The 17,504-nt window shown below is 37.4% G+C and overlaps 1 protein-coding gene across 1 annotated transcript in view; it reads left to right on the top strand.

Annotated features, from left to right (window-relative positions):
* Positions 1-9,433, top strand: part of LGR5 (leucine rich repeat containing G protein-coupled receptor 5) — a 145,289-nt gene extending 135,856 nt beyond the window's left edge. The window contains exons 15-18 of the mRNA XM_063447004.1: positions 343-468; positions 3,955-4,100; positions 5,438-5,515; positions 8,177-9,433. Coding sequence (XP_063303074.1) covers positions 343-468; positions 3,955-4,100; positions 5,438-5,515; positions 8,177-9,258 — 1,432 coding nt within the window. The 3' untranslated portion in view covers positions 9,259-9,433. The remainder of the gene's footprint in view (positions 1-342; positions 469-3,954; positions 4,101-5,437; positions 5,516-8,176) is intronic.
* Positions 9,434-17,504: the final 8,071 nt, after the last annotated feature.

Genomic DNA, 17,504 nt, shown 5'->3' with positions numbered 1-17,504 from the left:
CAGAGAGAGACAGAGAGAACAGTGAAGAAAGATCCCACCTACACGATGTTATCAAATATTGATATAATTGCAATAATGTGCATCATTTCATTTAATTCTTAGACACGCAATCATTGTATTGTTCAGAAACACTGTATCACCAATGTATCACCCAGAAACAGTAAACACTGCCAGTCCGATTACAGCTGGCAATAACTCCCATAGTGCCAAGCCAATTGCGGATTGAATGCGATGTGGTTTGTACTACACGGTGTCTGGACTGACAGATATTGTCTTCCTCTGTATCTAAATATATTTCTATATGTATTGCTATTAACAGAGTGTTTGGTTCTTTCTCCATAGGGATCTTTCTTCCAACCAGTTAACCTCATTTCCTGTAATGGGGCTGAATGGCTTAACTCACCTGAAACTGACCGGAAACCCTGAACTTCAAGGACTGATCCCATCAGAGCACTTTCCAAAACTCAGGTGAACACATTATACAGGAAACAAACGCTTCCCACCATGGGATTCGAGTTACAGCGACTTGGTGTGTGTGCGTGTGTGTGTGTGTGTGTGTGTGTGTGTGTTATTTGTTAGACATCACCAGAAAACAAGTGGAATGTTAAATGGACCTGTTCTAATTAACTGATTGGATATTATAGCTTTTTTTTTACTGATATCCTGCCATGTCCTGAGAAATATATGGAATTGCATGTTGCAAGTATGTATGGGGTCTAGGTGATATTAGCAAAAATAAATACATTTTAAAGTTTAAACCCCCAAAACCTTAACTGCACCAACACTGACGCTGTTCACTAAATTTATGGCATCAATTTAATCGTTTTTGGTACGCTTTTTAAATGATTTACTCATTTTGGATTAACTTCAACATGATTTAATAATTTGAAAAAACATTTGATTTATGATATATTTGTTTATGTACGATCTATCTTTTTTTATATTTTAATATTTAAAAAAAAACTATTTTAAAAGTTTATTCAAAATATTAAATCATTTAAAAAAAAAAGTTCATCCAAAAATATTAAATCAAGGCCATATATAGAACAATGCCGAGGTAATTGAACATTTTTACTAAAAAATCCCAACTGGATATTTTTGCTGTTTCCAATGTTGCCAGTGAACAGGATGCACCAAGTAATATTAAAACATTTTTCCGGTTCTTCCATTCCTCCGTGACGTAAATGTGGGACCCAATACTTGGATTTTCAGGGTGTTGGCATATGCGCTGGCACTTATAGTGTTAAATAATGGCAAAAAATTAAGAGAAACCACCACTCAAGCTGAAGAAGGAGTGCTTGTTAAAACAGAATAATTGTTTCCTGCCTTCACTCACTGCAATTATCTGATTCTACCCATAATTCAGATTTGGAATGCAATGCTGGTGACACATTCCTTCTGTGCCTTTGTAAACTTAAATAAATAATGATGCACTAAATCAGCCACTTGCTGAAAACATGTGAAAGATAGCGACGAGATTTATACCAGAGTGGAAACAGTAATTGTAGGAGTTTTTACAGTTCTTTACAAGAAAAGATTACATAAAATAACAGCAATTAAGGAGGGCAAATAAAAGTCACATAGTCAAAGAGAAATCAAAGGGAGGCAGTAACTGCAATGCTACGGACACACAACCCCAGCAGAATGATAGAAGACTCAAGGCATTCCACATATCCATTAATTTTCAACTTCCCAAGGACTGGCGGACTTAATGCGGTGATCTCCCAATCACAATTGAAATGACAAAAAAATGTGTGCATAACCGCTTAGTGAACTCTCTTCTCAAACAAGCAGATCGGTGTATGAACTGTTTGCTATGAGCGATGGCATTTTTTAGGTTTGACACGCAAGGGCTACATCATCATTTGTTTATTTTTAAAAAAATGGACTGCCAGCAAGTTTTAATGTGTTTAATGGTTCTAAAGCATAACGTCATTTTTATGGATCATGTTAGCTTTTCATCATTTAGAGTTGGGTTTTTTTGAGATTCATAGTATATAGCATCGTTCTAAGACATGATTGCATTGTATTTTAACACGCAGAGCCATATTTCATTAAAGGAACACTATAGTATTAGTAATACAAACAAATATTCCCAACGCTACGGTGTCCTGGTCACTATATAGTTGTCTATCCTGCCCCCCAATTTACAATAAAAAAAAAGATTTACTTACCTTTCAGCCCTCACCTACATGGCCGCTGTGCTGCTGCCCCATCTCCCTGAATGAGGTCATCTAAAGTGAGGCTAGAGTGCATGCGCAGCAAATGCTGTGCTGCGCAAATCAAATGCCCTGTAAGCAGCTTTTGATTGAGAACTGAGTCTCACGGGGTAAGCACCTCTAGTGGCTTTCAAAATGACAGCCACTAGAGGTGTGTTTAGCCCTGCAATGAAAACATTGCTGTTTCTATAAAACAGCATTTTTTTTTACATTGCAGGGTTACAACTGCAGGGACACGGCACCCAAACCTCTACATTGAGATGAAGGATCATGTGTCCATTTAATCCTGGCATTTCATTCACTAAACAGTGAGTTGAATTTAAGCTGATATAGGCATGTAGGAGAATTCTTCCAAAAATATTACAGATTAAAATTAAACTCCAAATTTAGGGGCAAAATGGCCAAACTGGAAAAACAGCGAAAGAGGTCATTTTTCCCAATGCAGATATTGTGACCTAATAATTGTAATTAACGTATCACTTTACTGCAATTCACGTTCGGTGAAGGCACCATTAAGCATGTAATGCTTCAATGCAGCAATGAATACTTTCAATAAACATGGACCCTTAAATAACATGATAAAGTGCTCAGTATGTATCTTTATCAATGGCTCAGTCTGTATCTTTAATAGACAAGTTGACAGCGAGATTCTCTATAAAGCTTCTACTAATCTGGGAATTCTGAAACATTTATGTGATCACGTCACACGCTCATACCATCAGTTCATCAAATTTGCCATAATGTTAATTATTATTAGTATTAGATGAAGAGATAAAACAATGCATTTAATTTAAAAAAAAAACTAAAAACACACATTCTGAAGTGGAGACTTAATGCTGGAATTAATAAAACATTGTTTACATGTACATATGTAATATTTCATGATATAAATAAATGGAAAATATATCATACATCCCAAGTGTCAAAGGAGGACGCTCCCTATTTTGGACTCAAATCCCTTTGTCCCTCTTTTCTATCCTAACATCCCTCTTTTCTAAGAGCTACATATTGTTGATGTGTCAGAGTATCTAACAGAGCTCCAAGCAATACTATTAACAGTAACATGCATTTCGACTACAGTAAATGTGTTTAAAAATCAGTTTGTATAAATAAGATACATTGTTCTTGTTCTAAGTTACATTAAGCTGCATAAATTGTCATTAGTAAGTCACCTAAGGTTTCTCAGAACAGCCTCGCCCTCACTCGCACCCTTCAAATTTAAATGTCCCTCTTTGTCTATTTGAAATGTTGGGAGGTTAAACCTCACTGATAATAAAACTGTATGGCGTGGAAATCAGAATACCATTTTTCACATCTTATATAGGCATTATATGATTACTGTTAATGTAATAACAATGCTATTGGAGGCTGAATTTCTGTCAAATCATCACAAAAAATGTAGCTTTACATTGACTGAAAAAAACATCTAACAAACATTTTGGGATAAAAAATAAAATACATCCTTTACCAACTGTGGTTTTCTCATAAGTACCAACTAGCGTGCGTGCAGAAGTAAAGTAAATTATATGTTCCTGAGAATAGAATTGGTTTTATGCTTCATTAAGAAACACTTAAGAATAAAATATCCATATTTCATGTTTGAATAAGAATTATTTTATTAAAGATACCACCAACTACAAGTCACTCGAATTTGTCATTTACATTGTTGCAAGAATTTTATTTTAAAGTTAATACGTAGGCAAACAAACGAAAGAATGCATTTTGACATTGACAGGGTCATGGAAATGCCGTACGCGTACCAGTGTTGTGCTTTCGGAGCTTGTGAGAATCTCTTGAAACACTCGAGTCAGTGGAACAAAGACGACAACATCAGCACAGACGATGCTTATCAAAAAGATGCGGGGCCTTTGCACCTTCAAGGTAGGACAAAACTACATTCCTATCTTCCTTGAAAAAAACAACGTGTATGTGACTGTCTGCTATTTGTGTGTTTATAAGACAGATATATTAATAGACACAGATAATCAAACATCTAATTGCTCAAACAGAAGTGGACTGTATGGGATATGAACTGGAGTGTTAACCATTTCCAGTGCTGAAGTGACTGCTTAGTCAAGAGACAGGGAGCTATTGGTATATGGTGATTATTGCAAAGTACCAAAACTAATTGCGCTAACTAATTCTGTATAATTTTCTGGTTTTATGTGATTTTTGTTGAGGTAAGAAGAGGAAAGCAGATGATTTAAATAAATTGTATCGATCTTTCTGGAGATAAGAGTAAGGTATATTAACCACCCCAGAATGAGTGTGTTTAATTGATCAAGCACCATATAGCAACTGTGTTAATATTTCACATCGACTGACCTCCACCCCATCTTGTATATTCTAAACCAACTTCGTCCAAATTTCTCCACCTGTCTGGTATTGTTGGTACTTTTCCGACGCCTACATTCTAATTACCTAAATGTATTCTTTTGAACATGTTAACTTCCACTGACCTTAAGGTACCAATGTGGACAAATACGGAGGGATAATTTCATTAGATTGTGATGGAGTAAAATATAGGTCATGTGCATACACATGTGTCTAGCCCATTACTTTGCAATATCTGAATTGTGGTTGTGCCTTTTGATGTTGAACCACTAAGGTACATAGTGTTATATTTCTTACTGTGCTGTAAATTCAATGTGATTCGTACATAAATGGAGAGAATGAAGATTCTTTGACATGCCTTTGTTACTGAGGTTTTTTCCATTTCACCTGCCAAGTTTGTGTGCGATTATTAAATTAAGATAACAGAAAGAAGGGTGTATTTTACACAATATATGTGCCAGGTGCAGAAGGAACAAAACGAAAAGGGGCTAATTTTATTAAGCAACAAGCACAATAAGTAAGCTTACACATAATACCTTTTGATAGAGCTAGAACTTATGAATAGCAAATTCTACAGGGTAAAATTGTGTGGACAGGGGTAAATCGTTAAGGAATTTCTCAGGGTTATTCTCCCAAATGTCAGGAGGTAACCAATGAATTTACAATTTTGGGTTAATGCAGCTTACCTGGAAACATGACTGAATTAGAGTTGTGTTTTCTACTATGGCTGTTGTGGCCTAATATATTACATTTTAAAATTTGCAATATATTGAATAACCCTGTCAGAGTATTTTTTTTAATGGGTCATTAGATGTTTTGGCCTTAATCAGTGAGGGTAAAATGCTAAACAAAGTAATCTGACATATAAAATGTCTCTCTTTCAGATGATTTTGAAGAGTTCCTTCTTGATTTTGAAGAAGATTCCAAAGTCCTTCACACAGTACAGTGCACTCCAACACCAGGTAAAATAAGATTTGCAGTATATATGGGGTGTGTATTTATATACACAGTTATAAACAAAAGTATTCAACCCCTTATTGAAAATCTATTTTATTTTATTGTCAAAATGTACAGACTTTGAGTTGTTTGCAATGAACAAATCAAATAAAAGCAATTAAAATGGTCAACACAATAAATGCTTCAAGTGGTTTCCCCAAACTGAAAATGCAACTTATAATGACTTCTCCAGTCTCAAAATGATTCAATCCCCTGAATAGTATCCCTCACACCAGCACAAATATGCAAAGCAGGTGTTGTCTCAAGTCCACCTGATGCAACTTATCATTAGTTGCAGCAGGTGTGGTTGAGCTGGAACACATGAAATACCTGAACTGGCTAGGGGTTTGTTGAGTGTCAAGTTTGACTGCATGTTAGAAATATGGCTAGGTCAAAATAATGGTCCACAAAGTTAAGAAAAGGGATCATCTCCCTTCGCAAACAAGGAACAGGATCCAAAAAGATAGTGAAGGCACTGAATGTTCCTAGAGACACCATTGGAATCATAGTTTGGAAGTTCAAAGTTGAAGAAACAGTGGTTACACTACTTGTATAGGGCAGAAAAAGGAAGCTAGCAATGGCTGCACCTAGATTTCTGAGAAGACAGTTTTAAAAAACCCTTGAGTAATAAGCAGCAAGACTTGGTTTCAGTGAGCACAGTAAGGCGCGTATTAAACGTAGAAGGTTTTAATGCCAGAACTCCAAAAGTAACACCACTACTAACCCAAAAGCACAAGAACATTGGCACCAATATTATTAAAATCATATAAATAAGCCTCAGAAATTTTAGGATTCTGTTCTTGGTGCGATGAAACAAAACTGGAACTTTTCAGCACAATGCATCAGCTGTATGTCTGGAGGAAGAAGAATGAAGCATACACTGAAAAGGACACTGCCTACAGTTAAGCATGGTGGTGGCTTGGTGATGCTCTGGGACTGCTTTGCATCCTCTGGCACTGGAAACCTGAGGTGTGTGGAAGGCAAGATGGATTTATTGAAGTATCAGGAAATCCCAGGAAAGAATGGCATGCTGTCTGTGAGGAAGCTGAAGCTTGGGCATCAGTGGACCTTCCAACAAGACAATGATGTCAAATTCCACCAAGGCTTAGTTGCAGAAGAAGTCCTGGAAAATGCTACAGTGGCCATCACATACACCTGATTTGAACACCATAGAAAATGGGATTTGAAGAAGGCGGTTGCAGCAAGCAAACCCAAGAATATTACTGAACTGGAAGCCGTTGCTCATGAGCAATGGGCTAAGATTCCTCAGGAACACTGCCAGAAGCTGGTATCTTGCTATGCATATAGTTTGCAGTAGGTCATACCTGTAGAAGGGTGCTCTACTAAGTACTAAAGATGCTTGCCATGAAGGGGTTTAATAATTTTGAGACTGGAAAAATCATTATAAGTTGTATTTTCGGTTGAATTTGGGGAAACCACTTGAAGCATTCATTATGTTGAGCTATTTTCAATTGCTTTTGTTTGATTTTCTCATTGCAAACAGCTGCAAGTCTGTACATTTTGACAATAAACCTGATTTTCAAGGGAGGTTAAAACCAACATAATTTGGTAAAGAGTGACAATGTGATGGGTTTGTGTTTTTGATTATCAAAACAAAAAAAATGGTTAAATGTATAGATTAAAATGTTAAGATCAGTAAGATCAGGAAGGGGATACAATCAGAATAAAATTCCCAGAATTTCTAGCAGTTGAACTGCTCCCTTACCCTCACTTTGCTGCCAGTAAGAACACCTGTGCACTGATAACATACAAATATCCAAAGAAACTGATTAGAAAGAAATACAAAGTTTGATTCAGTGCCCGGTACTAGGGCAAGCTCCCAGACTAAATAAAAGCCAAAAAAAAAAAATCTGTCTTGCCTCGTTATAGCAGATGTCAGTACAGTATAAAAAAATAGCACATTTTTTTTAAACCCTTTATAAGCATCTGTGACCACTCCAACTCAATAAAATAACTCTGTCATTACCAGACAAGAGTTGTAGTAAAATCTATTGAAAATATATTTCAAATTTAGTTCATGTGACCAAAAATTGAAATTCCTTGCCAATTCCTGACCATTTGAATATCCTTATTAGAAATAATTAAACATAAATTAAATAAGAAAAAAAAAATAAAGAAATATTCTTGGCTATACAAGGTGAACCCGATATAACAAGGCTCACAATTGCAAGTCTTACACTACTAGAGAGGCCTAAAAGTTAGACTCCACTCCAAGGCTGGAGTGTCAATGGCACACTCACAAGTGTTGAATTTCTACGCAGCGCTGAATTTTAACTTGCCAATGGCTAGTAGCTTAATGGAAATATTGATTACTGCTATATAATCAGTATGGATCCATGTGATCTATCATTGAACGGAAACTTAACAGATGTAGTCTCTGTGTAGAGAAATAACATTTAATTAATTCTCAAATAATTCTGAGATGTATATAAATAAGGATTGGTGCAGATAATCAAGGCTAGAAAAGCATTGAAAGATTACATGAGAGATAATCTAATTTATTCCAAAAATGTACTGTTTAATAAGATCACCAACACCAACACATACATATGCATAACTATTTTTTTATTTAATGACACTATTTATTTATCTGTTTATCACACTAGGACCATTCAAACCATGTGATTATCTATTTGGAAGTTGGCTCATTCGAATTGGAGTTTGGCTCATAGTTTTACTAGCCTTTGTCTGCAATGCTTTGGTGATATCTACAGTCTTTCGACCTCTGTCGTACATCCCGTCCATAAAGCTTCTCATTGGCATCATTGCCATTATGAATACACTGATGGGTCTTTCCAGTGGTGTGCTGGCAACTATTGACGCTTTGACCTTTGGCAACTTTGCTCAGTATGGTGCCTGGTGGGAGAGTGGAATAGGCTGCCAAATTACAGGTTTTTTGTCTGTTTTTGCAGCAGAAACCTCCATCCTTCTACTTACTGTGGCTGCACTTGAGCGTGGATTTTCTGTCAAATGTACAACTAAGTTTGAGACCAAAACTTCCTTCATAAGCGTGAAACTATCCATTGCCTTCTGTTTTATCCTGTCCCTCATAATCGCACTTTCTCCGTTGCTGAGCGGGAGCGCCTATGGGACCTCTCCACTTTGCTTTCCACTGCTGTTCGGGGATCCCTCTTCTATGGGTTTCATGGTAGCCTTGGTTCTCCTAAACTCACTATGCTTTCTTGTGATGACTGTAGCTTACACTAAACTCTACTGCACGCTAGAAAAGGGGGAATTAGAAAATGTTTGGGACTGTTCTATGGTAAAGCATATAGCGCTCCTGCTTTTTACAAATTGTATCCTCTACTGCCCAGTAGCTTTTCTGTCTTTTTCCTCCTTGCTGAATCTGACCTTCATTAGCCCGGAAGTGATTAAATCCATACTATTGTTGATCATTCCATTACCTGCATGTTTAAATCCTCTCCTATACATACTCTTTAATCCTCATTTCAAAGAAGACATTGGGGAGCTAAAAGGTGGAGACATGTTTTGGAGAGAGTCTAGACACACAAGCTTAGCATCCATCAACTCAGAAGATGCAGAGAAGCAATCTTGCGATTCGACGCAAGCTCTTGTGACCTTCACAAGTTCCAGCATATCTTATGATTTACCAGCCAGCTCCTCAACGTCATATCAAATGACTGAAAACTGTAAACTGTCTGCGGTGGCGTTCGTTCCTTGCCACTGAAACCTGAGAAATTGATATCTCCTGAACATTACTGCTAGGTACCATGACGAACTCTAAACCAAGGAGAGAAAAAATGGTTTCTTTTATCTATGTTTTAAACAAAATCCACGAAAGTGTTGCTTTGCATAATGACTATCTCAGATATACAGCTCAGGTTCTTTATTTTTTACCTTTTTTTTTTTTTTTAAACAACGGAAAAATCAACTAATTTGTTAAATAAGTTGCTTGTACAAGAATAATGCACCACGCTTGGTTCTGCTATCTAAACTCGTACCTTTAGCGTTGCATTGAACAGTTGTCTCTATTTATGAATGCCTACAAAAAAAATGCACGTTTCTCTTGTAGCATGCATTTTTCATAGAAGGCTTATAACAAATTCAGCAGTGGAAAAAGTGAGTCACAGTACAAATAATTTAATAAAAAGAAAAAAAAGTGCTCCGCCAAAATAATATTCCAATATTTAACAACATTAACTTCATGATAGTTTTAATGTTACTGACACCTCCATGGCTGTCTTCTCGTCTTTTTGTCATGCTAAATAATTACGTCATGGCAAGCCCTGATTTAAAATCTTAGAATTTTTTTTATTCTAATGGCTGTTACGAGAAATGTAACAATGTAGTTTGCCGTCTTTTTCTTGTTAATTTGCAAACTTCACGTATGGAGTTTGTGATTGGCTAAAATGCATTGGCAGCTCACATGAGCTATTTTAGAATTCTTTAACTGTTGGCACAAAGTAGATTATTAAAGGGACACTATAGTCACCAGAACAACTACAGCTTATTGAATTTGTTCTGGCTTTTTGCTGTAAACACTGTCTTTTCAGAGAAAATGCATTGTTTACATTACAGCCTAGTGATAACTTCACTGGCCACTCCTCGGATGGCTGTTAGAGATCCTTCCTGGGTCATGGCTGCCTAAAATCCATCCAAACATTCAGTGTCTCCTCCTTCTGCATGCAGACACTGAACTTTCCTCATAGAGATTCATTGATTCAATTCATCTCTAGATGCTGATTGGCCAGGGCTGTGTTTGAATCATGCTGGCTCTGCCCCTGATCTGCCTCTTTGACAGTCTCAGCCAATCCTATGGGGAAGCATTGTGATTGGATCAGGCTACCACTTCTGCTGTCAGCAGGCAGTGAGCATGTCAAAAGGAAACAGTGAAAAAGCCAGCAGCTTCAGGCTTGAATACAAGTAATATTTACTATATTTAGGGAGGCATGAGGGGACCAGGGTGGCTAGATGGTAGTTTTCACCCTATAGGGTCAGGAATACATGTTTGTGTTCCTGACCATATAGTGCTCCTTTAATGATTTTTTTTTTCTATTATTAATAATTTGAAACCTAGGTGACATTTATTTTGACTTGATTTTAGACTGGGTGACCTTTTCAAACTTCTCTCCAAACAAACACAGGGCAGTATTTCATAATCCCAAAGTCAAAGTTATTGTACTTCTAGAGGGAGCATTATGGAGCAAGTCTGCATGCCTTCTTAGCAAGATTCCATAAACAAATTTGGATTAAGTGAAGGATCAGCACACCATTGCACAAATGTATTATTCTGTTTATTTAGTTTTAATTTAAGTGGGTTCATGTGTGCTGCAGTATTTAACATGAGAAAAAGTTCAGTCTAAGCTAAATATTTCAAATGGTTCCTATTTATATAAATAAGCGTGAATGGGGCTCTCCTTATTAACAGGCACATGCTTGCTTCCCTTTTTCATAAGACTTGTATATAAAGAGGTTACATATCTTAAAATGTTTAAAATACATTTAAACGTTAAAAGTTACAGCAGGTTTTCTTTTGAAACTGTGCACCTCGAATTCCATATAATGTACACAATATTTAGTAAAGAGTTTCAGCACAGTTCTCCTTTAATTGTGGAAGAATTTTCCCAAGAACATCAAAACTCTTCAATTTGTTATGTAGCTAATTGTCATTCATTGATTAATGTATAACACATGATTTGTCGGCCGTTGGCAAAAGTAGTATAGTTTCAAAAAACATTGGTGTATATTCACATATGAGTGTTTACCGGAAATGAATATCATAGTTCCCAGAACTCTTTAAAAAATTTATGTCACAGTATTTAAAGGGATAGTCTCTTTAACCCCTTAAGGACACATGACATGTGTGACATGTCATGATTCCCTTTAATTCCAGAAGTTTGGTCCTTAGGGGGTTCAAGCTGTAACATTGACCGACTTATGTCGCAGGGAAAGGACAGTTACAATGTTCTCTTTTAAGTCCTGAATCTGGGCAGGTGTGCAGCAAATAAACCCAAAACAAATACCATTAAATATACTAGATATTATAGTCATGTCCTGCAACCTATTTAACTGGAAAAAAGTGGAACCTTTAATGGTATCAAAATCATAATAAATTCTTGGAATTTAATTTATTGCTCCTAAAACAATAATTTCCTCTTATAGCAGAGAGTGAAACTATGTTGACTTTATACAATGTTCTGGAGCAGGTCAAAATTGTTCGGAGAATTGTCCTACCAAGATGTGGAGAGTAAAAAAGATAGAAATTACTTTTTATTAAAAAGATATATAAATAAGGATGATGGCACTCTATACATGACTGTCCCAACTCTGCAATATAAACCCACTGAGTCACACTCCAAAGTTTGTTTGTTTGTTTGTTTTTTGTCTTTTACTCCTTGGAAATGGGACCAGCGTATTTTAACATATTGTAAAGACGACTTTTAAATAATAGAACACAGTAAGCTCTATACATATACATAGGTACTATATGGTTTTATTTTTATAAGCATGTTTGGAATATTGTGATTAGATATAACTTGGAAATGAAAAATACATCAAATTTTTTTTATAAGATTTGTAAATATATTACGGTATTTATTACTTCAATAAAAATACAATAACTTTAAATGGTGGAAGTGGAAACGTAGAGGATCAAAACTTGTTTTCTGCTCATTCATTTTTACTGAGGTTGTTTTTTTTTGTAAATATTGTATATAAAAGTCTAGTGCCTGTATATAGATGACACTTGCTTTTTTTATTGGTGTAACAAATATATGCAATTTGTAATAAAAAATTGTGAAGGAAATATACATGTCTCCGTGTTATTATGTAGCTCATGACTTAAAGTCTACGTTCTACATATTTGCTCAGTATCAGCTAAATCATGAAATTAGTCTTTAAGGTTACTAAATAAACACTGTTATCAATATTCCAACTGGAGCAAAGCTGAGCAATTATTGAATCCTGGACTGTTGGTGGAGTTTTAGGATCAAGCCAGTGAAACTTCTAAGACTATTATATATATTCTCTTTGATACATTGTATGCAGGTGGATTTAGCCGAACTCTGCAAGCACCTCTTTAGTTCAAAGGTTAATGTGGAATTGTCACCACAGATGTGATAGTTCCTTGTTCCCTCACACCCACACTTCTCAAAAACTGGAGGCAAGCAATCGGGCAGGCCTAAAATGGGACGTGACCAGTGACTAGACGTGTCACTGGCAATGCCCCTAATGGGTGGGCCCATCTGCAAAAGGAGCCCCACTAAAGGACAAAAGGTTCCTGTCTGGCCACCCCCCAGCCTGCAAGACCTTGCAGTGAATGGTGCTGAAGAACCAGCAGCAGAGTCTTTGTGTCCTAGCTGGAGCACATCTAATGATGTTCCTTTGTGTCCCTGAAGGCTATTGCAGTATTAACTGGGGTGAAAAAAATATGTAGATTTAAGTATAAAACTTCTGTGCTATAGGCAATAAGGTTGTCCAATGACTCCTTCTCAACTGTGTGCTCGACATGTGTGCACAGAATTGCGGGATTAGCGAACGTTCCAGCTTTGCATAGCGTGCCTGGCACGGCATTTAATTATTTTTTTTTTAAATCAATTGCAAATTTAAATAAAAAAATAAGAAATATCTGTAATCTGGTAAGTCTTACATTGTGTTTAAGTATTACTGCACTCATTAAAGGGATACGTCAGACCCTAAATACTAACTATGTGTGAAGAGTGTGTCCTCTTTGTTTTTTTCAAAAAGTTCAGATTTCAGTAAAAATTGGCACTTTCGTAAATTAAAGGGAAACTCCAGTGCCAGGAAAACGATCCGTTTTCCTGGCACTGGAGGGTCCCTCTCCCTCCCACCCCCCAATCCCCAGTTGCTGAAGGGGTGAAAACCCCTTCAGTGACTTACCTAAGGCAGCGACATGTCCCACGTCGCTGCTTCCTCCTCCCCCGCCGCTCCTCCTTCTGCTTACGTCGGCCGATGGGCGAGACTGATCTCGCCCGCCGGCCGAGGAGACCTAATGCGCATGCGCGGCAATGATTTTCAATGCTTCCCTATGGGGAATAGAGCGACGCTGGAGGTCCTCACACAGCGTGAGGACGTCCAGCGACGCTCTAGCACAGAAAACCTGTGCTATAGAGCAGGAAGTTCCCTCTAGTGGCTGTCTAATAGACAGCCACTAGGGAAGGACTTATCCCTGCAAGGTAATTATTGCAGTTTAAAAAAAACTGCAATAATTACACTTGCAGGGTTAAGGGTAGTGGGAGTTGGCACCCAGACCACTCAAATGAGCAGAAGTGGTCTGGGTGCCTGGAGTATCCCTTTAACCTTCTTACATCCCACTGGCTGTCAATCAGACAACATGTCCTGTTACTTCCTGGTTTGCTTAGCTCAGTGGAGATAAACTCAAGAAGCAGCAATTGCCCAGAGCAGGTGTAGGCAACTTTTTAGTAGTACTGTGTCAAAGCAAGATCTTGGCGTGACGGTCATATTTTTTAACAATTTATTGTGTATTTGTTGCCATGATCTGCTTGTGTTACTTATGGGTGCTCAGTTGCTTTGTAATATTGTATTTGTGTGTATGTGGGTTGTTATATTGTATATGTTTATGAGTAGTTTGTGGTATTGTGAATGATACATGTATGCGCCACACCATATAATACACATATATATTGCAAACTGCACATTAAATAATGATCCATACTCCACAGGGGTTGCTTGTGGAGTTGTGTCATGATGATATGTCACATTGTGTGTTGTATGTCTGGGGCTGTTTATGGTATTGCATGTTAGAGGCTGCTTGTGGGGTTCTGTTTGTGTACGTGGATTGTCCCTCACCACCTTCAATCGCTGCTAGGGTTGCACTAGCAGATTGCTGAAGTCCCAGTGATAGGCCACAGCCTGTTTAGCTCTGGCAGCCATGAGAGCCATGCATGGCACATGTGTCATAGGTTGCTGACCCCTGGCCTAGAGCACCTACCTTGCAAATACTTCTCAATGAGCTGCATTGGGAAGTTTGTGATTGGACAGCCACAGAAAGTCTGGGCGGGGTTAGAAGGGGAGGGCTTGCAAAAGCTGCAGACAAGAGAACTACAGGTTTTGCAAGCTGTTTTTAGATTTATCCACAATGAAAATACTAAATCGTGATTTTTAATTTGTGTATTTGGGCAGTGGAGTGTGCCTTTCACAATTCACTTACAATATTTTCATAAAATATTTCTACATGAATCCATACCCCCCTACATTTTTTAGCTCTTTCTTCTTTCATAAACTACAAGTGTATGTTTTGTTTTGTTTTACAACGGCACAAATTGGTGACATCACAGACATCTGGATAAAAGGGAAGACAGGAACGAGAGACCTGCAGAGCATGCTAACGAAAGACATGATTGACAAATGGTGATTAAAGTAATTACTTAATTGCTTCAGGCTTTTTCATGTTTATATGAGAAATTCTACTGACACCACCTGAGACTGCATCTTTTTTCACCCCCTTTTACTTACAGTCCATCCTTTAATCAACAATTATAATTACCGGTAATAATCTTTATTAATGACTAGGACTGTATTCATCATACATACTTGCCGCTTATTACCTGTTATTAGCCAAAAAAAATAATTTGGAAATGAGTGCACCTATTTATGTTATAAATATGTTATATTTTATATTGAACACAATTCCTAAAAATATTTTCCAGGTTGTTTGCTTTTACTTACTTAAGAAAAACTGGCAATTATAACATTATATTAAAAAATAATCACTGTTTGGACATTTTCTCTGTTACTGTAGTAAGGTTGTATCACAAATATGCACCTGTTCCAAGTTAGATCACTAAATTTCTGTTTCCATCTGCTTTATATTTTAAATTGCATTTATATTTTCAGGGTTATACAAGCAAACTGTAAAAGTCCATAGGGGCTATACAGTTGAGCGTCTTCTCTGGGAAGTGCAAAATTCTTCAACAGTAATACTATGGTAATTTTAACTGAGACCCTTAAATACTAATTATAAGTTACTTTCAACTCCAAAGTGGATGTACGTGTCCTTTCATAATGTTGCAGTTGATCCAAGTGAAGACTAAAACCATTAGCACATGGTTTGCATACATCATATAATGTATGGATTCATATGGTTGATATTTAAAACATTATAATAAAACGAGGCTTTAAAGTAAGGCTATCTAAGTAAAATAATATTTTGCTCGGGTTATGTTCTAGAATGGATGTTATAATTCATTACAGGTTTATGGTGTAATAAATATTTTTTGTGTTAAAATGTATTTCTCTGCTAATTCCATACATTATCATAACATATTGTGTTATTTGAATAGATGTCATCTCCTGTTAAAAGTGGTGTGTGCTTGTTAGAAATATTTTTCTAGCTTCATAATCCTTGTTGTATATCATTCATTATCCATTAACGTCACAATGTATCAATACTATACTTGTCAGTAATGCAAGTTATTCCAGTCTTTATTACAACTACCATTTCTATCAGTCAATAATCCAACTGCAACTTACAACAGTCAGTACTCCAACTTTAATAGTGCAAACACAGTTAATGCCAATCAGCAGTGTATAAGCAATTAATACCGGCGGTAAGGACAAGACTTGTGAACGGCGATAGAATTTGTCTTGGTTGAACCATTTTCAAACTACGGCTAGATGCTCGGCAGAATTTCCATACAAATTGATTTGCAAACTCATTTAGACAAACCAATATATATGTTTATTAGACATGTGCAATTTGTTTCGGTCCGAATGTGAATTCGGACGAATTTCGGACATTCGGGTACTTCCGAATAGATGAATTGCCGAAGTTCCGAAGTGGCCGAAGTGGCCGAAGTACAGTATTGCCTAAGAACTAATATACTGACCCAGTGGAAGAATGAAGAATGTTACACTGTATACAATTTTAAATAAAAAGTATACAAACATAGCCAGGATTCAGCTGTAAGCATTTGCAACACTTACAACAATCAAGTAACATACATTCATATAAAATGTAAGTTACTTAGCCAGGAATGAATAAGTAGATAACTCCCTAATTCCCATGGTATCAGGGAGCTATGTACTAAAAGGCTGAAAGACCTAAATTGGTCTTTCAGCCAAATTTACTAATACTTAGTAAAGATTACTTAGTATTAGTAAATTATGCCCCTACTGGCTATACCGCCTGTGGCTGCTCACTTTAAAACAAACAAACCCCCAAAAAACGGGGCCCTACAGTAAAATAGGGGGGACCTATTGTCCTCCCTCCGGCCCCCACCCCTGAGTGGCGGGTGGGGGCCCTAAATTAGAATAAGTGGGGGACCTAATGTCCTCCCCCCCGGCCCCCACCCCTGAGTGGCGGGTCGGGCCCTAAATTAGAATAAGGGGGGGAACCTAATGTCCTCCCCCTGGCCCCCACCCCTGAGCGGTGGGTGGGGGCCCTAAATACTAATAAAAGGGGGGGACCTAATGTCCTCCCCCCTGGCCCCCACCCCTGAGCGGTGGGTGGGGACCCTAAATATCAATAAGGGGGGGACCTATTATCACATAAACACACTAGATCCCCATATACACACTCTGGGTCCTTTACACACTAGATCCTCTACACACACTACATTTCTGTACTACTCTGGATCCCCTATGCACACACTCCATTCCTTGTAAGCAAACATATACTACATTCTCGAAACACACACGCTCTACAAACCCTACACACACTACGTCACCTATATACACACATAAACACTACAGCCCGTATGCACACACTCGCTACATCCACTATACACACTCTCTACAGCCCCTAGCCATACATATTACACCACAAACACAAATTAAATTAACCTATTTACACAATACCACACCACAATCAGTTCACTCTACACACACGCAATCCCACAAGCAGGCTTCAAAACACATGCACAATACGCTTTCCTGGCCCTTTTGTCCTCTGGTATCCCACTTATGGAGACACCAGAGACAAGTTAAAAGCAA

The sequence above is a fragment of the Pelobates fuscus genome, chromosome 3 (genome assembly GCF_036172605.1).
Source record: "Pelobates fuscus isolate aPelFus1 chromosome 3, aPelFus1.pri, whole genome shotgun sequence".
Classification (NCBI taxonomy): Eukaryota; Metazoa; Chordata; class Amphibia; order Anura; family Pelobatidae; genus Pelobates; species Pelobates fuscus.
This window is presented reverse-complemented; position numbering and strand designations above follow the sequence as displayed.